At 41.1% G+C, this 27,398-nt stretch overlaps 1 protein-coding gene across 1 annotated transcript in view; it reads right to left on the bottom strand.

Annotated features, from left to right (window-relative positions):
* The window catches only part of SYNE1 (spectrin repeat containing nuclear envelope protein 1), a 457,027-nt gene that overhangs the window by 209,341 nt on the left and 220,288 nt on the right, over nt 1-27,398 (bottom strand). Inside the window, exons 54-70 of the mRNA XM_073789748.1 lie at nt 25,653-25,789; nt 25,249-25,426; nt 24,196-24,378; nt 20,786-20,929; nt 20,311-20,466; nt 18,680-18,844; nt 16,982-17,154; nt 15,148-15,301; nt 12,327-12,470; nt 11,374-11,538; nt 6,915-7,232; nt 6,058-6,213; nt 5,732-5,902; nt 4,783-5,109; nt 3,231-3,383; nt 2,754-2,921; nt 351-527 (exon numbers count right to left, since the gene is read on the bottom strand). Coding sequence (XP_073645849.1) covers nt 351-527; nt 2,754-2,921; nt 3,231-3,383; nt 4,783-5,109; nt 5,732-5,902; nt 6,058-6,213; nt 6,915-7,232; nt 11,374-11,538; nt 12,327-12,470; nt 15,148-15,301; nt 16,982-17,154; nt 18,680-18,844; nt 20,311-20,466; nt 20,786-20,929; nt 24,196-24,378; nt 25,249-25,426; nt 25,653-25,789 — 3,069 coding nt within the window. The remainder of the gene's footprint in view (nt 1-350; nt 528-2,753; nt 2,922-3,230; nt 3,384-4,782; nt 5,110-5,731; nt 5,903-6,057; nt 6,214-6,914; nt 7,233-11,373; nt 11,539-12,326; nt 12,471-15,147; nt 15,302-16,981; nt 17,155-18,679; nt 18,845-20,310; nt 20,467-20,785; nt 20,930-24,195; nt 24,379-25,248; nt 25,427-25,652; nt 25,790-27,398) is intronic.

A 27,398-nucleotide genomic window follows, 5' to 3' on the forward strand; every position in this document is an offset into this window, starting at 1 on the left:
AACTTATTTTGATGTAACAGAATAAATGGCAAATTAGAAAGAAGTATTATTGATGGTGTGCAAATAAAAACAAACAAAATTAAAAATTTTTTTCATAATCAATTCATGGAATAAAGGGATGGAGTAAAAACCACATGTCTGAAATTCACTTCATCACATCAATCAAATATATGATATGTTAGTTCTATGTTCACATAGAGACTATGAAATCTATCCTCTTATTTTCTGTCTGGAAAAACACCAAAACGATCCCAAAGACTGAAGCACAAAAACTATTTTTAAAAACCTCCAGTTTGCACAGTTTTTCTCCTTAATTCTTCATCATTCTAGAATGTTCCAGTGGTACTCACCCTCTGGGCTGTACTGCAGATGGCTGAGTAACTATCCTTTGTGCCCTGCAGATGAGCATGTACATTTTGTTTAAGTTTCGCTTGGAGGTGGTCTGCACACTGGCTGATCAAATTGTCGCCTTTAATTTTAAGGTTGTTCAAACGGTCTTCAAAACCAGCAATTTCTTCCATCATTGCCTACAAAAAATGAAACAAGTACTGAGTTCTCATTCCAGTTTTAGTCTTTAAATAATCTATTCATCAAACAGAAAGTTAAAGATCAATCATTTCACTGTTTAAAATGTCTTTAAAAGAGTTTTGCAATTTGTCTTGGTTACCATATCAACAAATGAAAAAAGAAGTATATTTTCAGAGATACCCCAATGGGAAAAGTTAATGAATTTAATGGATTAAGTTACACACGAATAATGAAGTAACCTTTAAGTGATTTCATGAGGCTGATCTCAGTTAGAGATCTGCTCCATGGTATTATTACCAGCAAGAAGGATGTTAATACATTTTTCATCTCTATAAATTATAATTCTGGTATAATTTATATCTACAATAATCTAATTACAACTTAATCTAATTTACTAATGTCTAATTTATCTAATATGATATCTAATTTATGTAATAATCAAATGTCTAAATTATGTAAGATCTAATTTACATCTAATAATACTTATATTGATAAAAATAACCTTTATCACTTACCATTTATTAAGCACCTGCTATAGTGAAGGGACTATATATAAGCCCGGATAAATGTGTATTATTACTATTGTTTTACAGATGAGGAGATTGAAGCACAGAGATGTTATAAAACATGTTCAAGGGACTTCCCTGGTGGCACAGTGGTTAAGAATCCACCTGCTAAAGCAGGGGACACAGGTTCGGGCCCTGGTCCGGGAAGTTCCCACATGCCGTGGAGTAACTAAGCCCGTGCGCCACAACTACTGAGCCTGCGCTCTAGAGCCCGTGAGCCACAACTACTGAAGCCCATGTTCCACAACTACTGAAGCCCGTGAGCCACAACTACTGAGGCCCGTGTGCCACAACTACTGAGCCTGCGCTCTAGAGCCCGCGAGCCACAACTACTGAAGCCTGTGCACCTAGAGCCTGTGCTCCGCAACAAGAGAAGCCACTTCAATGAGAAGCCCGTGCACCTCAATGAAGAATAGCCCCTGCTCACCACAACTAGAAAAAGCCTGTGCCCAGCAACGAAGACCCAATGCAGCCGAAAAGAAAAGAAAAACCATGTTCAAGGTTTCACAAGTAGTAAATGGCACAGCCCCCAGCTTTGGGCCCGTCTCTGCCCGATTCCAGTTCACACACACCACTATGTCCACCTGTGTTCTCTAGTGAGCTTTCTCACAAGATCACTTAGACAGCAGGAACCAACTTTTTCAAATCAGGTTCTAATTTCCTTACAATGCTAGTGACATTCCAACACAAAGTTTCCTGGGTTGACACATCAATACATCTAAGGGAAACCAGGTGGTCCTTCAGCAGCCCAGGGTCCACCACTTTTTTTCCAGTGGTGCTGGGTTAACAGTTATTATATATGCCATATTGAAAAGAAACATTTTATCTTCGAGCTGGAATGGAACCACTACTTCATGAGGTTACTGAGGGTATTTTCTCAGTGCCAAATAGACTATATCGTGTAGTTACTTTTCTGTTGGTATTTGCTAAGTAAAATCTTCTCCTATAGGAATCTGAAGCCCAGAATGGTTAACTGGTCTTCCTAAGACACACTACTAGATATTTACCATGTCACGACTAAAAATCAGTTTCCCATTAAGCTCACCGAAATTGCTCCATAAAATTGTGACTATATGACATCTGTCACCTGGCACATATAATTACTAAAAATACATATTAATAAATATACTAACACCACATATCAGTGCAGTACCTTATGGTTTACAAGATACTTTCACATACATTATCTCCCGTGATGAGGCTGGTGTCATTATCACCCTTAACAGAGGAGAAAAGGAGGCGCAGAGAGGCTAAGTCCCCCCAGTTAGGAAGAAGACAGTCTGGCTAGAACCCAGACTCTTTGACTACTATTTTTGTATCCTATCTTTGGCTACACTTTTCTAAAATAAAGATAATTTCTCTTTGATAAATTACTCCCTAAAGATTATATTCTGCAATGAAAAACTATTGGCTGGGAAAAATGCTACAATATGTTCAGAAGGTGAATGCCAAGATCCAGCTGTTGTTAGTCACTTAAATATGAAATTGAACTGTTCTCAATTATCAGTCATTCTTGAGACTCAGACCTGATTCTTTAGGTGCAGTCGTCACGACCCAGAGAGGTGCACGCGTGCGCTCACACACACGCGCACGCACATACACACGGCACACCTGCTAAAGCCACCCTGTATTCTTCAGCTCCTTAAAGCTCAGGCATACCTTGTGGCGGGCCAGTTGCTGGGTAACCGTCTCTAGACTGCTTGTCTCCATGAGGTCGGGTGCCACTAACCTTCCTGACATCTGCAACAGCCACTTTTCCACTTCTTGGAGCTCACCGTTGTAATCTTCGTGGTCTCTGACTTTCACCTCGAGACGGCAAACATGCTCCTGTGAAGCCAGGTGTCCGTTAGAAGTGACTTTCAAGCCAAAAATCTACTCAAAACTTTCATAATTTTAAAAGCCCAGGAAAACTCATAGGGTAGGTAGAGTTACACACATCAGAAACTTACTAGGAACGGAAAAAAAAAGATACAACACGACCCACAAAGTCATTTCGCCATTTAAAACGCCCATCTGAATAAAAGGAAAAATATTGACCCATACCACACCTTAAAATTTTCTGACAGATAAAAAGGAGTCAGGACCCCCTTTGTGGCAAATACATACATTTGTATTGAATTTCTGATCACTCCTTACTTTTCCTGCACTGCAGAGGTTCTGGTAATCACTTTGAAGTTGATCTATTTTGTCCTTTAAAGTAACATCCTGCACCAGCTCCAGGAGGGCTTCCCCTTTTTCTCTCACTGATTTTACTGATGGTTCATGGGACAACACCGTTTGTTGAAGTGACTTGAATTACAAAGAAAAAACAACAAGAGCCAGCTCATCTATGTGATCAAGGCGAATATATACATATACGTTGGCATGTATCTACTTCATGTTTATCTACTTCAAGTTTATCTACTTCAAATAAAGATCTGACATATACTTTAAAAATACTTTAAATACTTTAAAAATACTTTAAAAATAAAGATCTGACATATACTTTAAAAAATACTTTAAAAATAAAGATCTGACATATACTTTAAAAATACTTTAAAAATACTTTAATACTTTAAAAATTAATAAGTATAAAGCAATAAAGAGAGAATGCCTTTTTATGGCTAATACAGTTTTTCAATACAGAGTAAAAGTAAGACGTCAAATAGCCCTTCACATGCGCAGAGAGAAGTATGGAAAAGAATTACATTCGGCTAAATTTAACATGGTTCATATTGCTGGCTTCTAGCTCATTCCTTTCGGCAGAGAAGTAAACCTTAATTCTCTACGAAGGGAGCGAGGTGCTATCTTTTGATTTTGACTCGTGAAATCAATAGCAGCTTGAGCTGGATGTGAAGTCTGGGAGACAAATTCCAGTTGCAACGTTGCTATGATGGCCTAAAAGTGCTATTTAAATATATCAAGAACTCAGAGGGAACTAAAAAAGCAGCAGCAGTGTGGTTCTTATGTAACACCTTCAAAGACACACTGTCAGGCTAGGCAGAAGAACCGAGGACAGGAATAGACACACTGGCTGGAGTAGGAAAAGCTGCTGACAGGAAAAGCCTCGAGGCAAAGCCATCGCACTGTAATTCTTAAAGAATATCGCTCAACAATTTGGGTCAAATTTAGAAAACAGACTATTCCATGTATAAGCTTCAATAACCGTTTCACAGATTTGAGCATGTGAAATATTTATATCTACAGCATGTATAGTGATATCCACATCACCATTTATTCTTTCAAAAATTAATTTCTAAGATGTTTAACTACAGTTGGTTAACTAGAATTTATTTTCTTAGAAATACGATGTCTCATTTTGCATCTACCACAGGTCAGTTTATAGGCCTTCTGTACCAAAAGATGAAGGAAAGACTCTACAAAAAAGATAAAAATCTGTAGGTGTGAGATCCTAATGCCAAGAAGGCTTTTCCAGAGGATCCACATACCTGGATCACACGTCAGGATAGACCTCCATTTACTGATACAACCTTTGAATATCAGACAAATACAATTCCTGAATGGAAAGATAAGTCTGAAAAGTAGTGTTTCCAGCGAAATAAATCCATACCACTCCCCACCAGCAGAATAGGCACATTAGGACTTTTTCTAGCACTCACTAAGGGTGACACAAACCAGGAATCACGTCCCACCAGTTCAGTCCTACATGACGTTCTCGTGCATCTGTCAGTTAGTAACAACACACTACCTTGTATTTAGATAGTTGAGCTTTTTTCTCGTATAATTCCATTTTGGGTTCTTCAGGACTGTATAGGATTTCTCGGTACTCTGCTATCCACTGGGTTAGTGCTTTGTATTTATCTGAGAATTCCTTTGTCAAATGAAGGCCTTTTTCCAGAGTCATGTGCTCCTTCCGGACAGTGCTGGTCAGTTCCTTCAACTGTTCCACGTGGTCATGGATCTCTTTTCTTAACGTCTCTGCCTCGCCATCTTCCAAGTATGTAAGAGCTCTCTCTCCTTTCTCTCGGGCTGATTTGAGCAAACTCTGGCCTTTCTCCATGTCTTTTAGCAAACCCTGAGAAAGAGTGGGAAGCAAATACAAACAAACATGAATAAACAAACTAATAAATGCAAATAACTTAGCATTATTTCTTTCCTTTTAAAGAACAGCCTTTCAAGTCCCATTCTTGAGTCTACTGATTTCTCCTTAAAATATGTTTTTTGAAGTTTATAACCAGATTTGGTCTGCCAGCAATCAGGAATCTTCTTTACTTCAATATGGGTCTTTTAAAGTCTTGATCAGCATATCATTTCCAAATCAGAGACTTAAGGAAGAACCTGATGTTTCTCTTGTCCTTAACAGTGCTCCTATAGATCTGAGTTAAAACTCTATTAACGCACAGTGCCATGAATTTGAGATAATTTTTTTCTTTTAATATTTAGTGTCAAACTGGAATGTAGTTAAGAATTTCGTGCGTAGCCACGTGTAAGACATTGAAATGACTTCACAACACAAATAAATGAAAGTCAGTCTTTGGCTTAAGAGATTATAACTTGGAATTTAGAGTGAAATGATGAGCCACGGATCACCAATCATACTGGGCGGGGATGAACACGCTCCCAATTCTACGCGGGAGACAGGAACAGCTCGTGAAAGAAGAAGGGCTGGGAGACAAACCTGATATTTGCATGCCTACCTCCAATGACTTCATTTTTTTCCCCATCATCACTTTATCTACTTTATCAATTTTGGCAGCCACATTCTTGAAATTTTTGTGAGTAGAGCTGTACCAATCCGAATAGGAACTTAAAGATAATTCTGATTCCTCCAAACTCTGGATCTCTTCCTCCAGGAATTTTATTTGTTCCTTTGGAAGAAGAAACACAATTGAACAGTGATGAAAGACCTGTGCCAGCGCCTTTCTTGATAAACACGTATTATCTTCACTGGAGGTTAGCAAAAGGAAGAACATCTGGCTTGGGAAGTTTGCTGGCCTATGATGAGCAGGGGTGGCCCACTCACCAGCACCTGGAGGAGAAGGGCTTGGTATCTGGACGTCAGCTGGGTGGCCTGGAAGCCCATTTGGCTGCTCACGTGGCTCTCATCCAGGATCTCCTGTGCTCTGGCTCCCACTTCCTCAACTTCGTCTCTGTACACAGTGATTTCTTCATGCCACTTCTGAAATGACACAGTATTGAGGGAAAGGCTCAATCTCACAGATTCTTGAATAAGACAAATAAATATATCTTCTTACTAGAAAACAATTTCAGTGTATTGTTAGAATATACTTATTCTGTGATATAATTTTGAAAATACTTCACATAAAACCTTCACGAAAATGTAATTCCAGTGACATGATAAAAACTGTACGCTTAATGAGTTTGAGTGCTTTTCTGTCTATATTACATATATTTTTATATCTTTTGTTGTACTTAAGATAAATTTTAAAATAGATGAATAAGGAAAAGAAGTTCCAGAGGCCTAAGGATTATTTTGATCATGTGCACTGACTCTACATAAAAATTAGAATAAAATTAATTTTCAAGTATTATGTCAATGTAGTACCTTAGAGCAATTTCAAATCAGAGCCATAAACAAATTATTGCAACACTAGCATTCATGTATCTTTACCAAGCAAGGTAATAAAGCTTGGGAAGAAAATATAAAATACTTCATTAAACTAGACTGCCTTAGGATTCTAATAAACAACTGCTGATAGAAGAATGCCCCATTACAATGTACATCAAATTTCTTTGCAAGTAGAAAGAGATTTTGCAAAAGCTAAACCTTGGACCAAAAGTTACTAAATATTTTAAGGAAACAAATTATGCAAGGCAACTGCTACTCTGACAAAGATGAGGAATTTACATCAGTTGTACCTTCATCTGATGTAATTGTATCTCCTTGGCTGCCCGGTTAGACTGACGTCCACTTCTGAGACTCACTTTGTCCTCCATTGCTTTTAGCCACTCGTCTACTTGCTGAAACTTTTGTTCCATCAGTCTCAATTTGTTGACTACATTATTGAACTGAGTTCGGGTCTCGGACAGCCTCTGCTGGTAAGCCTGCCAGTCCTGCCGGAGAGACTCTAATGCCCGGTCCTCCGTCTGGGGGATGCCCGATGGTATCACTTCCTCTCTGGTGTGCAGCACTGAATGCAACAGGGCCTGTCCTTCTGTGCAGTGCACCTGGAGCTCCTGTAGGGGAAAGGTATGGCTGCCACACCTCACTTATATTTTACACCCGTGTAGGTGATCATGTCTCACCCAAGCCAACCGTGCCCTTCACGTTGGCTTCAAGAAAACTTCACGTTAGGAAAGAATGCTTTGATTCTGACTTACCCACAAAAAATATGTACCAAAAACTGCATACTGTCTCCCAAGTCAGGAGAAACATTCTGAAATATTTCCAATTAAATTAACCAGAGTGCACACATATACACACAAATACACACACCGAGAGAAATATTTTTCTCAGTCATCTTAGAAGCAATGTCTGAAATTTGGTTTTTCAGCCTACAGGCAAAAAACACTGTGACTAAAGGGTTATTGTTTAATATAATAACCTAGGCTTTTTTTGGCTCCTAATCTGTTTAAAGAGCCTAAAGTTTCTTGCTTTGACATTGAATGGGATCAGTGCTACATGTGTGGCTGAGAAAAGAACAATGGACCTTGTTTTTGCTCAGGAGGGATTCTTTGCCAAAGATGTTCTAGGGAATGCGATGGCAAAGAGAAGTTGGCCCTGGAGGGTACAGGGCATACAAACCTGAAAGGCTGAATTATCACACCTGCCCATCAGGTACTCCTAGGTACAAATACATTTCCCTCCACCAAAGCATAAGTCCCAGAAATTTACCCTACAAATTTAGTAGGAACCAAGTCTTGAAGAGCATAAACTACTTTTTTTTATAGAAAGAAAAACTCATATCCTTAAAGATGTTGGCAAAACGGTATTATACACTTGTGTTACTGGATCTGATCATCTAAAGTTGAAAGGGACCAAGTCAAATCCTACCAAGAATGTTAAAAGTGCCAACATATTTAGTCAGAATACAATATTATTAAAAAATCTTTAATACCAACGAAATTGCTCATATCTGACCACTTTTACCCATAGAAATAGCAATCTTATACGGTTCAGACTATTGGATACATTTGTCCTCAGCTATGATATCACTCCAAAAATGTTGTAATGTGAATGTATTGTAAATGGAAAAGAAGAACAATTTATATGGTAAAATATTAATCAAAATGATGACAAACAGAAATTTTATTCCAAAATTCCTAAAATTTTTTAAAGGTAATTTTGTACAATCTCTTTCCTTAATTCAGGGTTTGGCAAACTTTTTCCATAAAAGGTTGGACAGCAAATATTTTAGGCTTTGTGGGCCACACAATCTGCTGCAAGTACTTAACTGCCTAACCTTGCCCTTGTGGTGCCAAAGCAGCTATAGACGCTACACAGATGAACAGGTGTGGCTGTGTTCCAATAAAACCTCATTTAAAATACGGGTTCTGGGCTACAGTCTACTGATCCTTGCCCTAATTAATCTCCTTTTTAAAAATTAATTAATTAACTTATTTATTTATTTTTGGCTAGGTTGGGTCTTCATTGCTGTGCGCGGGCTTTCTCTAGTGGCGGCGAGCAGTGGCTACTCTTCATTGCGGTGTGTGGGCTTCTCACTGCAGTGGCTTCTCTTGTTGCGGAGCACAGGCTCTAGGCACGTGGGCTCAGTAGTTGTGGCTCGCGGGCTCTAGAGCACAGGCTCAGTAGTTGTGACGCATGGACTAAGTTGCTCCATGGCATGTCGGATCTTCCTGGACCAGGGCTTGAACCCGTGTCCCCTGCATTGGCAGGCGGATTCTTAACCACTGAGCCACCAAGGAAGCCCCTACTTTTCTTAATATATCACCCTTTTCCTTATTTTATAGCAGTTTTCACTATTCTACAAATCAATGCATTAGATAAATTCTTATATATATACCACATTTCAAGTATTTATTCTGAGGGGAAAATACAGTTAAATATTTAAAAAATCTATATGTTCTAAGACTCAAATTAAACCTTCAGTAAATGCAAAATAATCTGTGAACATGTTTCACACTGCTGGCAGACCCCCAGATGACTAAGTGAGCTGTAGGACATCGGGACCCTGAAGCAGTTCTGCTGTGCAGTTGGAATGTCACGTCTCCACCACCAATTTCTGCCTTAGCGTCTCCCCTCCCTTTTTAACATCTGTGGTGACTCAAAATAAGACAGTGTCCATAAGAATTAATACACAGTGAACTGAGAGGTTGGAGTTAGGTTTGGGTTTGGGCTACATTAATACTGACCAAAGTTAAACATTTTCTTCTGAACAGGAGAAACATCTGCTGGTGACAAGTGGCTTCTTGGCCCAGTTCCTACACAGAACTTGGAGAGCTTGGCATTTGCTGGCCAAGAATGTCTGGAGTGAAGGGCTGGGAGGGGTTATAGCCAGAAAATCAAGTCCATTCCATTAAGATAAATTACAACAGCTAAACGTAGCAGACCAGGGTGTGCTACTATTAAGAATAAAATGGATGAGACCCTTAAATAAGCTAATGAAACTATGACTCTTCAACTTCTGCTGTATATTTATTTCATGAATGGACTATTATTTAAATAAGATTTTTCTCCCGTCTCATTTAATCCTTCCTCAGAACAACTCTGTGGAGAAAACTGAGTCAGAGACGTTTACCTCTGCCAAAGTCACCCAGGGTCAGTTCTCACCGTAAGTCAGAGTCCAAACTCCCTAATCCCAACCGTGCACTCCCGCCATTACACAACACTCCCTGAGACCCACTGAAATAGCCAGAAATGTTATATGCCAGCGATGACCATCTCAGTCCCGCTTTTCCACCTTGTGTGAGCTGTAGGTACATCTTGCCCAATCCTGAACCAATTCCAATAAGAGCTGACAGTGTTCAGTAAGTTCTAACACAGAGCTGGTGGGACACAGAGTTGTCTTACTGGCCTTTCTCTGTTCTCTACTCTGTGTGCCTGGTTTCCCCTTCTTGGGAACCCCCTGACCCCTATCTGTCTCTCCAGGTAAGATTAAGGGGCTCTCTCTTTTTTTTTTTTTTTTTTTGCGTTACGTGGGCCTTTCACTGTTGTGGCCTCTCCCGTTGCGGAGCACAGGCTCCGGACGCGCAGGATCAGCGGCCATGGCTCACGGGCCCAGCCGTTCCACGGCATGTGGTATCTTCCCGGAATGGGGCACGAACCCGCATCCCCTGCATCGGCAGGCGGACTCTCAACCACTGCGCCACCAGGGAAGCCCCAGGGGCTCTCTTTGATGCTCCCATAAGATCCCTAATAATAGAGTAGTTCTAGTATTGTCCTTATCACATTGTTAGATAGATCATTACGACCTATCAACGGGTCCACATTTCTTTAGAATGCAAGTTCCTTGCAGGCAAGAATAATATTTTAATCATCTTTACCTGCAGTAGCTAGCCAAGTACAGTGTCTGCACCGCATTAAGTGTTCAGTAAATGTTGAATGAGTCAATGAATAAGTGGGTTAGGACCACTTTCCCCATGAAGTTTGCCATCTCGCCCTGAATCTCAGACTGCTTAGCTGAGCACCAGTGCTTTTTCTAGCTCCTCAAATTCCTTCTTCTGGGTCTCTGTCCCCAGGCCTGTATCCTCAGCAATGTGGGAGATTTGGGTTAAAACCAGATGGCCTAAGATGGTGTCACCAATTTGACTTTGAGAAGTGTCACGTGCTACTGACTCCTGCAGCTGTGTTCCACATCTGATTCAACCCATTAGGGAGGACCAGGCAGGTGGACCAGCCAACACCATACATGAGGCCACGAGCCATTCCTGTCAGAGGCCACCTTAGCAACTCAACCAAGTCCTCAAGTTCCAGCCCTGCTCAGTCTCAACTGACTAGCAAATGATCTCAACTAGCATACACTACTGAGGTCCCCAAACGCTACAGACCAGACCTCACTAGGGTTTCACTTAATATATATCAGCTATTTATAGGATTTCAGGTCACAGTAACTTCCCACTGCTTAAAATAATGATTCCTGGGGCTTCCCTGGTGGCGCAGTGGTTGAGAGTCCGCCTGCTGATGCAGGGGACACGGGTTCGTGCCCCGGTCGGGGAAGATCCCACATGCCGCGGAGCGGCTGGGCCTGTGAGCCATGGCCGCTGAGCCTGCGCGTCCGGAGCCTGTGCTCCGCAACGGGAGAGGCCACAACGGTGAGAGGCCCGCGTACCACAAAAAAAAAAAAAAAATTAATAATAATAATAATGATTCCATATTCAGAATGAAAATTCCTTTGTTTTATGATGAAGTAGACTTTACCTGAAGATCCCGCAACGTTGTCTCGTGAGTGTGGGCATCACCTTCAAGAACTGAATATCGGTCAAGCTTTTCTTGCTCTTGTTGCAGCCAAGCTTCAAACACCTTCAAGTCTCTCTGATACTCTTGGTGCAGGCGAACTAGTTTTTCAGACTTGGTTACTGCTTCCTATTATTAGCATGTAAGACGATTAAGATGGGGATACATTTCTACATGCAGTTTCAACGAACTGTAAGAACTCACTTTTGGAATTTTAGAAAAGCATGATTATTAAGTCATTAAAATATGAATGTTTCCTAGAAAAGTAAAACATTAAGATTTAGGCAAAAAATATAAAAAAACGTAATATTAGGAGTAAAAGGGGTCTTAAAGATCACTTTCTTGAATTAACTTCCTGATCTCTGAATTCCTTATGAAATGTAACATGGATATTCCAAAAACTGAATTAACTTTGTCATAAAAATACATTTTTTCTAATGAAGAGAACTGAAATTCTTATATTGTGACTTCAGTGAGGATTTGGACTCACTGTGGATTTAATTTTTCATGTACTTTGTCTAATAAAGTAAGGTGTGCTGAAAGTTCACAAAGAAATAAATAAAGCACAGTATTATAAATATTATTGGCGATTATTTCCGGCTTTAGAAAATTGTCATCAGCAGACATATTAAAGAATTTATGAGTCTTCCTTATGAAGCTGCCCCCAATTTTTCTACAATAGGTACATCTCTAGGACTTTTTAATTGAGAATTATTTTCCTTCAGTAACTTTCATATGCTAACAATAGTTGAGGGTTTTGCCAGTGGGGTATTCAAAGTATTAAAATTCATTTTGCATTTTTTTGTTCTATATGTTTTCACAAGGCTGTCATTGCCCCAGATAAACGAGTCTTTAAATAAGCACAGCTCCAAACACTGCATTTTCAGTGGGTTTGTGTGGAACACGGTGAGCCATACCTTGGTCCGCTCTCTGATGTCTCTGTATCGTTCTTGCAGGTCCTGGAATTCTAACTGGGTGACGTAGTGCTCTGTCATGCCAGCTCCTTTGACTTCAATGGTCTCCAGCAAGCTGCTGTGGCTCAGCACTTCTTCATTTAATAACTAGAGAACATTAAAAAAAAACAAAGGAATTGGTGCATATATAATCATATCAATGGTACTATTAAAATTAGGATATTTTAACTGCATACTTGGCAAGTGATCTCAGGTTATCTATCTGTAGACAAATAGATAGATCACTCTATCCATCCATCTATATCTATATCATCTAGGGTCGGGGGGTGTATTTGATATCTGGCCCAGAACTGTCTCTGAGATTCTCATTCCAGTTGACTTGGAAACCTCAAACTTAATTTGTCCAAAAATGGGCACTTGACCTCTACTCCATTCCCATCCTTCCCCAGCCACCAATAAACCTCCTTCCCCTTCAGTCTTTTTTCAAACAGTAAATGCTACCATTCCCACCCAGCTGGTCAATTCAGACCACTGGAGTCACCCTTTCTCCCTCCATCCATGATGAAATCCTGTTAGTTCTATCTCTTCACTGTATCCTGACATGTGTTCTCCTGTCTCCTGCAAACCCCCAGCCCCCGCCTGCTATCACCTTTCACTTGGATTTTTGCAATATCCTGCTAGGCAGATTCCCTGCCCTGAGTTCCTGCCCAGTCCCTTTGTCCACACTCCACACAGCAGCTTGAGTGATAAAAGATTGTAAGATCCTAAAGGGAATCGTGTCACTCCCCAGCTTAAAACATTGATTATCTTCCCAAAGCCGTCAGGATCAAGTAGAAAATCCACAGGCTAGCATCCTCATGGCAATGCAGGATCTGGTCCCTGGCCCCTCTGCCTGGCAACAGCCATCCATTGATTCTCGGCTCCAGCAACACCCAGCCTTTCTTCTAGCTCCCTTTTATCTGAGTCAGTTCTCTCCCTCCTCAGGGACGTGCTGATTATTCCATCTGAAATGCTCTTTTCCCACCTCCTCCCCAGACTGACTTCTCTGCACTAACTTCCTTAGGGCATCATTTCCGTCTACTATTTCAGAGACGCCTTTCCAGTCTCTCCTCCCCCTCCCCCGACTCCAAGCAGTCCATAATTGCCCTGTCCCAATGACTCTCTCTCATAACATGCAGTGTTTTCTTCAGGGCACTTATCACCAGTTCTAATTATTTGTTTATTCATGCATTCTCGGATGAGTATAGATGTCCCCTCCAGAATACAACCTTTGTCGGTTTTATTTACTTGGAATCGAGCACAATGCCTGCATTTATTGAATAGATGAATCATTAATATAGCAATAGATCATTATAACAATATAATGGGTAGATAATGATGAGTAGATTAATTTTCAGATGCAAACAGTCATGCAAACCCAGAAATGTTAAGTGATTTGCCATAGGTCACGTAAGGCCATTTAGTCATTCAAATAGCTTTTACTCAGCATTTGCTCTGTGTCAGACAGAGAGCCAAATGCATAGGATAAAAAGAAAATTAAGCATCTTTATCCACTGAGGGAGAGAGGTATGTAAGCATATATTCTATAAAACTGATAAAGAGATATGAACAACAGAGAACAGAAGAACTAATTAAGCCTCGGGTGGTGGTGGTATCATAGAAAAGATAGCTTCTGAACTAATTCAGAAAGGTAAGTAGAAGGTTGCCAGGTGCCAGGGCACAGCTAAAGTATTCTGTGAAAAAGGGAAGAGATTCTGCAAAGGCATGGAATCGTTGAATTCCATTTAATGTGGTACATTCAGGAAATAGTGAGAAATACAGTAAGACTGGCACAAGGGTGGAAGGAGGGTGGGAGAGCAAGCAAAATGAGGCTGGCAAAGAGATTATTAAAATTCTTACAAACTAGAGGAGGGAGATTGGTACGATACTGTAAACAGTGGAAAGCAACGGAACTCTCAGGCAGGAAGGAGAGACATTCACCTTTATATGAAGATAACGGGAGATGGAGACAAGAGACGAGGTGAGCTGTTGCAGTTTAGGAAAAGGATAGATTAGAGTCAGGAGACATTGCTGAACTGGAATCAGCAAGATCTATTGCCTAATTCAAAGCGGGGGTAAGAAAGAAGGAGGTGGGGAAACGAGGTTCCCAGTTTCGGGTATTCAGTGTGGGGTGACACAAAAGGACTGACACCGAGAATACAGGAGTGTGAAGGATTTGGGGTAGAAGATAATAAGTACTGTTTAGGACACAGTAAGTTTTAGGTAGAACAGGCCATCCATATGGCCTGGAATATGCCCTGGATGAATAAATCAAAGGTTTCCAAAATGTTATGTGTGAATACTAATACCAACAAAAACGAGGTTTAAGAACATACCTCCAGTACCTACCTATCTATCTATCTATCTACCATCAAGCTATCCATCTATCTATTAATCTTTACATGTAGTACTGTACTAATCTAAGCATTATGAAAAACATACAAAAGTACAAACAGAAAAGGATGTGATAGAAAAGAAAGTACTTTTACTTCCGAATGATGAGCCGGCTGAAGATATGAAAAGCTATTACAAGTTGCCAAATTTTAAATATATCATAAAACATGCGTCTATGAGGTTTTCCTGGAAGAGGACATTTTCACTCACTAACAAAACAGCCACAAACAAAAGTTTGGGTTGAGAAGCCATTAGAAATTATAGTAAAGCCCTCAAATAGAGTTTGCCTACGTGGACAGCCCTAGGATTCAGGTGAGCACATTTCTGTACAACTATGGCTATTCTGAAGCACCTGTCAGAAAACAAATGGAATCCGAAATCCAGGTCCCACCTTGACTTTGCCGAGAGCGGCTGTCTTCTCCCGCACTTCTGCATACTGCCTTTCGGATTCGTTTAGGCTGGCCTCCACACTGTCCATCCAGCTGGAAAACTGTCGAACATCGTCCTGATAACTTGTCCACTTAGAAAGAGCTCCTTCAAGTTGACTGAAAGGTAATTGAAAGGACAGTAATCTACACTGAAGCCATGTACATTCAATCTGTCTGACCTCTATCACTGTGTTGGTTCTGTCTACTCCCCCAGCAGGAAGCCCATAGATAAGGACGGGGGCAGGCTTGAGAGGGGCTGAATGGCTGTGGCTTATCAAATCCGAGCCTGGGTCCCTGGCAAGCACAGCCTTGAGAAGCAAGGGTCAGTGAAGTCCAGGCCAACGGGTGGAGAAGAGGGACTGGATATAAAACCTGGAGTCAGGTTTTATATATATATATAGTCAGGTAACCAGGTCACACAAGACACTGGGAGAGGCCTGAAGACAAAACCAGGAGAGATGCCCTGAGCGAGGCTTTTCAGAGCCAAGACTCAGGGCAGAAAGAGAAGCAATATTTAACTCCGTGAAGTTGAGTAGGACATCCAGAGGAGAGAAAAAAAAAGTCATAAAAGAAGGACGGAAGAACCGAACAAGAACAAGCATAGTCACTATCTTGCATGAGATTTAAAAATCAGAAAATCACAAATGATATAGGCTAACATTTCCTGAATTGGTCTAATTATTAAAACCTGATGATTTCTCTTCCTGATCAATTAAGCACTTCCTTCTCTCAATACAGATGTTACATGTTTAACTCCGTTCATCATGTGTGTCTAACTTTACTAACAGGCTTGAACTCTTCTGTAGCAGACACTCTGCGCTCCACCCACCCCCCGACCAGACCCCTGCACTACACTGCCAACCGGTCCTCCAAAGGCCAACTCCTTGCCCTCTTGGCCTGAGGCCATCCTTTGGTCCCTGGTGCCCTCTCAGCTTGAGGGCACTGTAGGCAGGAAATGCCAGGGATTGTCGTCCCCTGGAGGCAATCCTCGACTGCCTGCCTGACTCATGGCAGTTTGTTTACAAACATTCCAGCTCCCCTGCTCTCCATGGGTAATTCCCAGACACGCTCTGTCTACACTGGCTCCCAGCAACGCCTGCTGGGAGTAAGCTCCAGCTGCCCATGTTACTGGCTGCCCTCCCTCTCTCACGTGTTGTTCTCACCACCTACTGGTGTTTTCTGGGGCTACTTCCCAAGTAAACTGATTGGTTTTAACTAATATATCTTCACATGATTAGACATGTATTTATCTTTGATTTTTTAAGCAGTGAACATCAACACTAAGAAACATGTAGTTATATGAAAACACAGACATAGGACTGCAGCTCAACCTAAATGAAAGATCGCACCTGCCGGTTTCTTTTGTTCCAAGAAGAAAAGAGAAAAGGAAGGAAGGAGGGAAGCAGGAAGGAAGAAAGGGAGGCAAAAATAACGGAGCAGGGCTATAGAGAGAGAGAAAGAGATTGGGGCCCGGGGGCGGAGAGAGAGAAAGGGAGAACCCCGGGACAGTCTGTTACTGAGCTATCCTGTAGATCTTTTTTTTTTTTTTATCCTCTTTAGTGGGGTATAATTGCTTTACAATGGTGTGTTAGTTTCTGCTTTATAACAAAGTGAATCAGTTATACATATACATATGTTCCCATATCTCTTCCCTCTTGCATCTCCCTCCCTCCCACCCTCCCTATCCCACCCCTCCAGGCGGTCACAAAGCCCCGAGCTGATCTCCCTGTGCTATGCGGCTGCTTCCCTGTAGATGTTTTAGCAATGACTTCCCAGCAGCCTTTCAGCTTCACTAACCTTTTACAACGAATCACTGCAGACAAAAGGGACGCCCACATATCCTTCACACTCTGCACCTGCTGCTGAACGGCAGGAATGCCTTCCGGAGACGTATTCTGAAGGACAGACTCCCCTCTGGTCACTATCATTTTCATCTGGATCTCTTTTTCCTGTTTCACTGATAATAGAGCCTGTAAAAGCAGGTACAGAAGTCCTTTGTCATTTGCTTATTTAACATTTCTAGCTTTAAATATTTCAGAGTCCCTGTGGATAGCAGATGATCTGCAGTTGGGTTGAGCCCCGGTGCTCTCAGGCTTACCAGGCGGAGGACGGGAGAGTCACTTGCTGGTGGTGCCAGTAACCAGGCACCAGCCTGAGTGGCCTTGGCCTTTCAGGTCATTATTATTCTCTGAATAATCCCTAATTTCCACTGAAGTTTCATTTTACTGTTTGTTAATAAGAGAAAAATAGATGACTATAGGATTCCTGAATTCTCAAAGGTCACTGGATGAAGAGCTCTATAAAGGTTAAGGTCTCTCACACAACAAACTGAAAGAAATAGCTTAATTCATATTATATATTAATTTATATATTTCAAGTTCTTCACAAGCACTCTTCTTTTTCTATATAAGAAGGATCTTTGAATTCAAAGTTATAAAACTGGTGTTTATCACCTGAAAGGTAAAGTTTCATCTCTCTCTCTCATCTGGACCTTGCAACCTCTCCAGATTCAGTTTCGGCCAGTCACGGCCATCGGCTTCTGCTGCAGCAGGAAAGAACTGCTAGTAACGACTCACATACCACGCTGTCGGCTTTCTTCAGCTTTTGCTCTTTTGGTTCCACTCTGAAATCTCCGCTGAGGTATCAGGCTTTCTGAGAAACCTGCCTCAACTCTCAACCCGATGCCCCTTGCCCAGCTCCGCTCCTCTGTGTGTCCATAGCGCCGTAATTATTATTACTGTCTTCTGTGTTTCAGCCTCCAGCCTCAGACAATGAAATCCTTGAGGGCAATGACCGTATTTTATTCATTTTTGAATCTTTGGTATCAAGGCACAATGCCAGTCTCCCAGAAGACACCCAGTGTATAAATGACAGGTGAATGAATGCAGAATGATTGCTTTATCACAAACGTAAACTAACACAGAACTAATATCTTGTGATGGGAGAAGAACGGACTAACTGATACAGGCAGGCAAGCGAGTTGAACAAGATGGGAAAGGTTTTGCCCGATAAAATGTTTCAACCAAGGATTTCTCAGAATAAATGTGCCTGTGATGTAACTTGAAACTAGCCTCTTAACTGGCTATATCAAGCAAGTAACCATTTTGGGGTTGTTATTTTTTATTTAAAATGTTTTTTTTAAAAAATTTTATTTTTTTTTGGCCACGCCATGCGGCTTGCAGGACCTTATTCCCCCAACCAGGGATTGAACCCACGCCCTCAGCAGTGAAAGCACAGAGTCCTAACCACTGGACTGCCAGGAAATGTCCTTATTTTATTTTAATTTTTGTAAAGTATTTATGACTGAGTATATCTGAGCTCAATCGATTCAGGAGTGCTTAGGCAAAGCCTCCCTATGCAAACAGGATCATATCCACGGAGCATTCTTGGATTTCTCATGGACACAGTGTGACATTATCGTATCAGACAGAGACTCGAGAACTTTTGAGAAAAACAAATTCTGTAAATGAGAGACATTTCTGGTAAAAGGCACACCTCAAGCTTGAGCATCCTGCTGTCCAGCACGCTCTTGTCAGAGGTCGGGTGGCAGTAAGAGTCCAGCATGTGGACCGCATCTGTCATCCAGTCCTGCAGGTCTTTAATCCCGAGGGAGAACTGATTGTGTTCTGCAACAATTCTGTCCAGTCTTGACACTTTCTCCTGGAAATGACAGAAATCGTTTTCCAGCGGTCCCTTCCACAGAGACTCCACACCCTGAAGCTACTCAGATTGTAAAGCTAACCCTTTGTTCCAAATAACTGCCATCAGCCATAGGTCCATAGGCTCACAGATACGACGCAAGGCTGTATGAATCTATGAGATGTGAAATAGCTTTCTAAGAAGAGTAGAAATATGAGAATAATTGGGTCAAGAAGCAGAAAGATTACAATGACAGTTTAGTGTCCCTCAGCTTACTCGCTACTCTTCTTTACGACAATTGGGATATTTTTCAGAAATTTCATTAATGTCTTCCTCACACCTTGTCTGGGAAGCCCACTGAAGTAATTTCTGCTCTCACATGATCACATTTGGTTCAACTGATACCACATACCCACATGACCTACATTGTAGCCAGTTCTAAAAAAACAATTGTCTGAGATTCTGTAATATCCCTAAATTGGGACCGTAAATGTGGTTTTAGTTATTAAAGCTTCTATCCAACAGTGAAGATTTTATGAACATAACTGTCAGCTCTTAAAGCCTTTGAGTATCTATTGATTTTTTGGTATCTAAAGAAATACAAAGGAATAGAAAGATGGCCTTAATTTATTCTAATTTCAGATATGTGCCAGATTTTCTAAAGACAAAAAAAGTAAAAAACATTGGTGTAACCACAGACTCTTTTACTCCAGCACCTATACTATTTGGCTGTCTCAATGATGTTTTATTGGGGATAAAAACAGCAGGCCAGGAGTGAGCCCACACTAAAACAGGCAAAGCCCAGTTACAGCAGGTTCCCTACATTCTCAGATCTGAAATACAAAAGGGAAATATAGGGAACAAATGTTACAAGGCCATAAAGCTCAGGGTAGGCCGCCCAACAAAGTTCACGATGGGTCTGCTGAATGCTCTAAGTGAGGTCACTGTGGGATTCCATTTACTTTTTTTCTAAGCTGTTAGAAAAGCGCTTTAATCAGTTATAGGAATCATTGTCAATTCTGAGCTCTGCTCTAGAATCTGAGCTGAAACTCTCAATCAATACATCTTTGACTACTATGCAATGAATATAAAGAATTGAGACAAATGGAAAACACGATCCCCCACTCACTCTATGTAGCCCACGAAGTAAATTTAAACTGCTCTGAATTCCTGTTTTCCTAAAGTAATTTAATCTGCGTTATCTTTAGACACAATACTCTGAATTCTGCCTTATGTTTATGCTTTGAGTCTTCCAGATAAAAGCTCTGGGGAACATACCTCTTCAGGATTAAAGGGAATATTTTGTGCAATCATAGAGATGGGAAGTCTCTTCGATGTTTGAAACCTGCTTTGCTCTTTTCAGACAAGCATGTTGAGATGATGCAGCACAAATGTCTGGCTGGGCTTGCAAGGCTAGGGAGAGCACTTACACGCCTCGGCCCTGCCCCGGCGCCCCACGCTCACACACAGCACGCGGCAGGCGTTACCTTTGTGAAATTGCTTAGAGCTAGATACTGAGAAGACAGCTGTGACGCTCGGTGCGTAAAGCTCCTGCTGGCCGCGTGGCCCTCCCACAGCTGCTGAGCTTTCTCTTTCAGCCTGTGGAGCTGAGGCTCGTAGCAGTTTATTTCCTCAAGGACAGACTGAAAAGCACAAGCAAGTCGCTATTAAGAGGCTGGGGAAGAGCACATCGCAGACAAAGCTTCGGCCCCGAGACCGAGGAAACAAACACGGGCGAGCGATAGGTGTGCCCCGAAGGCGCGGTATTATTTCCAAGCTACACACAGCGTGGACTACAGGACGGGACAAATCACACCTCCAAGGATAGCTGGAAGACAGGACATCTGAAACTGGGGACGGGTGCACTCTAGCTCAGGACGGCAAAATCTAACTCCAGGGCGCTCGCGTGCCTCTGATCTGAATGCATGGTAGCTGGGGGCGGGGGGCTGAGGGGCTGATCACCTGCAGCTTCTGCTGTTCCCGCCTCTTGGCCGGCAGATCGTACAGGCGATTGCTACTTTCATGCACCATCTTCTCGGTTTTACTCAGCCAGTCCTGTACAGGCTCAGCACTGACTTCAAAGTCCTTCATCTGGATCTTCAGATTCTATGAGGTTTTGGATAGTGTTAGGGACCAAAAAAAAAAACAAAAACAAACGTTAATAGCAAGTCCAGAGTCTTCACTTGGCATTCAAAGCCCACCCCAACCTGACCTCCCCACCCATCTCCCCTTCTTTTCCTGTCCCCAATGTCTGGAACTTTCTATCCTTCACCTTGGTACCAGGCTAATTTGTGAACAACCCTTTAGAGGTTTTTAAGTTCTACTTTTTAATAAATGAATGTTTCCCTCATTATCCAGCCCACCTCAGAGTTCATACACGCCCCCTTCTCAGCCTCTGTCACATTTGTTGTTTACACCAGTCACTGCATCCTTTATCATGGACTGGGCTGAATTGTGAGTTTTCATCTCATGCCAGCGAGCCTGCCTGCAAGTAGATTACGAACTCCAAGAGGGGAGGGCTGTGTCTGACACTTCCTGGGACACATCATGATGGTCACCTTGCAGGAATATAAATAAGTCCTCACAAACATTTTGTTGATTTTGATTAATGGTGAAACAAGAAATAGCATATGGTTGATATGCTTATTATGTTTTTAATAAACAATTTGCTTATTCTGATTTATAAAGATACAAGAAACAAGAAATAGTATTGTGTGTCCACTACATAAGAATGCTGTCACCACTTTCACTGATAATTTGTAGCCGTCATATGTATTTGATAAAGTTTTATATGGTACCATTTCACCTTAGCCAAGGTGTTTATATCTACACTCTATTATTTATAAAAACGCTAGATTGAAGTGAATTTGAAATTTGTTACCATGTGAACCCGCTAAAGGATTTTAAATTTAAATTTAAATCAGAGCTTTGCGTAGAATTGTCAAAGAGCAAATCCACAAAGGTTAGCTTAAAAATCTATGTGGCAAGAACTGCAGGAGCCTGGGAGAATGGCTCAAGGTTCCATACGTATCCGATCCGGTGCCTACAATGTGGGGACAGTCATGCTGCCACAGTCCCCTCTTAGGGAGATGGTAGCTGGGAATGTTTTGGAAAATTAAAAGTGCTTCACAAATGTAAGATACCAGGATAACTCCTGGAGTATTCTACTAAAATTTAAGCTTCATGAGGGCGGGAGTTCTATTCTGTTTTATTCTTTGCTGTATCTCCAGAGCTTGAAATAGTCCTTGGCAAATGGAAGACGTTCAACAAATATTTGTTGAATAATTAAATAAATTTATAAATTCAAGGTGTTTCCATTTTCGTGCCACTGGAGTCTCATGGGGCCACTAAAGGAAAAACTGGGGACCATGATCAGGAATTAGCGCTACAAAGACACGGGACTGAGCAGTAGGGGCTCAGAGATCTCATGTAAAGAGTTTGGGTTCCTCATCCAAGGAGTGAAGTCAGAGGGCCTGAGCAAAGGGCCTGGGGCACAGGAATAAAGACAGCTTGATACTAAGTCAAACAATTCCTAATGTTCCTCATATGCTTCCTATCCTTGGGGTGCATAGGCCTCCCACCAAATGTTCCCTCTGCATAATCATTCCTTCACAATGGCTTCAGTGACCACCTACAAAGCCTTAAAGCCTTCCATTTACAGAACTGTATTCATACAACACTTCAGGTCAGAGTGCCTGGGTCTACACCTTGGCTTCAACACTTACTAGCTGTGAGAACTTGGTAGATTATTTAAGCACCTTTTGCCTTAATTTCCTCAACCATAAAATAGAAATAAGAAGAGTCTCTACCTCAGAGAATGGTTATGAGGATTAAACACATTAATGTATGTTAAGTGTCTTCAACAGTGACTGGTAAATATTCACTCACTGTTTTGACAGCTCTACCCTCTCTCTTGAACTCTGAACTCACCTTCACTGCTACTTTCCTGGCCATTACCTGCTGAGTATATTGCAGGCCCATAAAATTTAACATATATTACATTGAATTAACTTTTCTATCCCTTCCCAAACTACTTTCTCTGTCATATTCATGTCTCAGTTCATGGCATCACCATTCATGCCATCTTCTGAACTAGAAACCAAAGACTTAAACTTAACTTCTCCTTCCCTGGGCCCCTCATTGAATTCTTTACCAAATCCTGTTATGTTTTCTTTTAGAGATAAAGCTCCATCCCTTATCATTTCTTGAATTCAGGCTCTTGTCTCTCTCTCATCTGGACCATTATGAAAAGCTTTCCCTGGTTTTCCGGCTACTTATTATTCGCCATTTTGGTCTACACTGGAGCCAGAGAGTTGACATGTTTATCTCCAGCTTAAAGATCAGTAGGTTCCTCACTCAGCCTTTGTCAACCCTAGCATTAAGCCCTAGTATCCTAAAGTATCCATTGTATGTAATGAATTAATCTCTCTTCTATGTACCTAGAATGGTATGGGTTACGTTCCAACCTTGTGAAAACTGAGAAAATAAATCCTGTTCTGGGGTTCAGATAAGGAATTCTGGCCAAGAGTCAAGGTCAAATTGCTTAGTATGCAAGACATCCCACTATCTGGTCCTAATCGTCAACCCCGGTCTTATCTTTGTTGCTTTTCCCACAAAATCTTACGTGAATGTCAAACCCCTCAAAGTCCCCCATTCATAGTTGACACTCATGACACCCTGGCCCTGCACATCCAATTATGGCCTGCATTAATTATGGCCATAATTAAATTAAGGCTCTATTCTGCTAGGAAGTGTTGTTTTAAAAGGGAAAAGAATACTCTCCGTGCCTCACAATTTTACTCTAAGAGAAGAGTTGGCACACAAAACAGACGATCACAAGAAAAATATAATTGCACTGTGGCAGAAATTATGTTATGATTATAATAAATTCAATTTACGTTGTCTCTGCATAAAATAAAATAACCATTGTCTCTTTGCATACTGAGCTCCAAAAACCTACTACCTGATACGTGCATTAGTTACACCACCTCAGCCATAGCATTGCCTTACGTGGATATTTCTGTTCAATTCTCTTAGGACAACTTCTTAAATTGAGGGATTTCAAATGAAAAAATAAGTGATATTGCCTAAAAGTAAGATCAGTTGTTCCTGGTGGGATGGTGCATGGGCAAGCCTGTGATAACTGCCCCCACCATGCAAGAAGCTATCAAATTCCTTAGTGAGGTTCACACTGCAACACTGAGCTGTTTTTTAGAGTCATTCAGGTATCTATTAATATTCAGAGAGGGATGACCAAAATCATGAACAAGAGTATTTGGAGGTATGGAATACAATACGCTGTATTGTAACTACAATGGCAACAACTACAACAAACAGCACGGAACACATCCACGTGGTTGGCTACAGTGTACCTCTAGGGCAGATACTTTCTGGTGGAGATTTGAATGAAAGTGTTTCCAATCTTCTTTTGCAGTTGCAATTTTAGCCTGGATGCCACTAGCTTTCTCTTTGGTCAATAGAGTACTCAAAAGTCCTCCTTTAGAAAGCATCATGTTTAGCTTGTGCTGTCCATTTTCACTTTCCGACAAAAATTCCTATAAAGAAAAAGGTAAGAGATTAGGCATAATAACATGCTTTATCCATTGAATTTACTACTTATTTCTCAATATAACCAAAGAAAAGAAATAAACAATTTTTGTTGTATATATTAAATGACTAAGGTTCTCTTACCCTATTTGTACAATGATACTTTATGTATTATTGTATTATGCATGTATCATATCTAATAATAATCTTATGTAACTGATGTGGTTATTGTGAAAATTACTGAGAAAATCTGCCTAGAATGCTCAATCACGATGCTTGTCACACACAGAGAGCTTTTATTATTTCCTAAATCCCTACTAATATATAAAAATAGCGTACATTTAGATCAATGGACTAGTTTCTTTTCACATACACATCAATTGTTTCAAGCAGGGATTTACCTGAAATTTGAGTTTCTTAAGCCAAACTTTAATATGCTTATAAAGATCTAGAGTCACATTTTTATTTATTTTTTTATTTTTTATTTTTTGCGGTACGCAGGCCTCTCACTGTTGCGGCCTCTCCCGTTGTGGAGCACAGGCTCCGGACGCGCAGGCTCAGCGGCCATGGCTCACGGGCCCAGCCGCTCCGCAGCATGTGGGATCTTCCCGGACCGGGGCACGAACCTGTGTTCCCTGCATCGGCAGGCGGACTCTCAACCACTGCGCCACCAGGGAAGCCCTAGAGGCACCTTTTTAAACCACTTAAGCACCATTATTGGATAGTTTTTTTTTTTTTGGCTGCAAGGCTTGTGGGATCTTAGCTCCCTGACCAGGGACTGAACCCGTGCCCCCTCCAGTGGAAGCGGGGAGTCCTAACCACTGGACGCCCAGGGAATTCCCATCACCATTATTAGAATTAATTGATCACACTCTCACCTGTATTTTCTGAAGACTTGCTGAAACTTCACTAATATTTTGAGGTATATCAAAACATTTAGCTGTAGTGATCTTTGCATGAACCAACCACTGCTGGAAATCCTTGAAGGCTCTTCGAAACCTCTGCTGTAAAATCTGTTCTTTATTCTGACAGCCCTTGGATGCTTGCAAACAAAGACTAAAACCATGATTTGAATCATTTAATGGGAGGAAAAGAAATGATAAAGTAGATTAAAATAATGTTCAACAGAGTCAACAGTCCTGAGTATGTCCTCACACCATTTCGTAATGTATTTAAGATTAATTAATTTATATTATTACTGAACTCACAACTTAAAATAAACAAACCTCTGGCTTCTTATTTGTGTGAAAATATTTTGAATATCAGTAAGGTTCACGCTCACCAATTATATTCTTTAATCAAGCCAGAAACTTTTCTGCTGTATGTACTCAGGTCTCTGGAAAAACGACAAAGTTCATTCAGCTGAGACTTGAGATCCTCTGTCTGAGGCTCTGCTTTTTGTAGAGTATCCAGTATCTCCTATTAGGAAATAACAAGACAGAGGAACAAGCATTTAATCTGGGTAATTTCCACATCCTCATACTATACATGCATAAATCACATAATAAATTATTAGTGAGGGAAAACCCAACACAGTAGATTCAGTAAAGAAATGAGACCTATTTTCAGGACTCCCCAAGGCATATAACGGCGCTCGGTTAATCTGCATCCTGTTCAAGGCATGGATAACCACTTGAGCATCCAACGTTACCGGGTAGTCAAACGATCAAGTGGTCAAGTAACTTAAAGTGGGACAAGAAAAAGAAAAGCAAAAACAGCCTAAATTGTTTAAAAAAAAAAAAACAAAAAATACCAGTCTGCCTAGGCCATTGGAAGATGTGTATGAATATTGTTGGCGTGAGGTGAAGGTGAAGAGAAATCATTTCAAAAAAAAGCAATACTTATTTGGGATTAAAAAATACATAAGGCAACTGGTTTTATGTCGTTTGTAGGGTTAACTTTCATATTAAGAATTTCTTACATTCCAGAGGTCTCATTTAACTAGTAATTTATTCATTTCCTAGTTTCATTCATACAGTCATCAAGTATTTGCTCAATGTCTGGCATGTGGAGCTCACAGTTTAACAAATGAGAGAGAGAGACGTGAATAATCACAGTATTGTGAGTACTTAATCCAAAATAAAGTGCTGGGATTTGACAAGTGCACCTCTGAAATCAGGGCCACGGTCTACTGAGCTACACAAGGTGCTCTGCAACCAGAGCTTTCTCCTTATAGCTTGTCACAAGAAGCCAATGAGATCACCAGCGTCAAATACTTAGCACAATTCCTGGCACACCAGGAGCCTAATTAGTAAAGACAGCAGGTTATTTAAGTGGGACTATGTGGATAATAGCAGCGCCAAGGTAAAAACAAAAAAAATTAAGGAGGAGAGGCAAGAAGTTGAGTAACTACCCAGATAGCTGTTGCTGTTACTATTATTATTCTCAGAGATATTTATCAAGGCCTGGCCTAGATCTGCAGGAAAACCGTGCCTCTCAACAAAGTAGGTCTGTGCGGGATCCCTCATCCTAGAAAATGGCATCACTGTTCTCCCACTGATCTGAATCAGAAAACTAAGCATCACCTTGGCCTTGCCCGTTTCCCTTCTCATTCCATACAAGAGAAACGAGGGCTGGGCTATTCTATGTCTTAACTCTTTTAATCAGTTCAGTTATCTCTTTTCTTCTGCTTCTCAGCTCTCACAGACCCCATTTACTCTCTAGAATGGCACAGTGTTCTCTGAATGTGAATCCTGTTCTCTAGTTGTCTCTTCTGTGTTTTCTCAATTCCTCAGTAACTGTGGATCTTGATGCCGTGCTCCCACCTCACCCATCTGGTCAATATGTAATCACATCTCAAGGCTCAGCTCAAATCACAGCTCCTCTAAGGATTCTCCGCCCTCTGTCCCACCTCTTAGGGGCTTATTTCGAGGATGCACAGCAACTTGTTGGCACTCATCGCAATCCACAGTCCCCAGTGGTCTTGAGTTTGTTGGCCTTTCCACCTACACTGTGATTCTGAGAGGAGGGATGCTGTTCTTGGTTTTAAAATTCGTTACTTAGCTTAGTGGCTGGGCCGGAGAGGAGT

This window comes from Tursiops truncatus, chromosome 12 (genome assembly GCF_011762595.2).
Source record: "Tursiops truncatus isolate mTurTru1 chromosome 12, mTurTru1.mat.Y, whole genome shotgun sequence".
NCBI classification, from domain to species: domain Eukaryota; kingdom Metazoa; phylum Chordata; class Mammalia; order Artiodactyla; family Delphinidae; genus Tursiops; species Tursiops truncatus.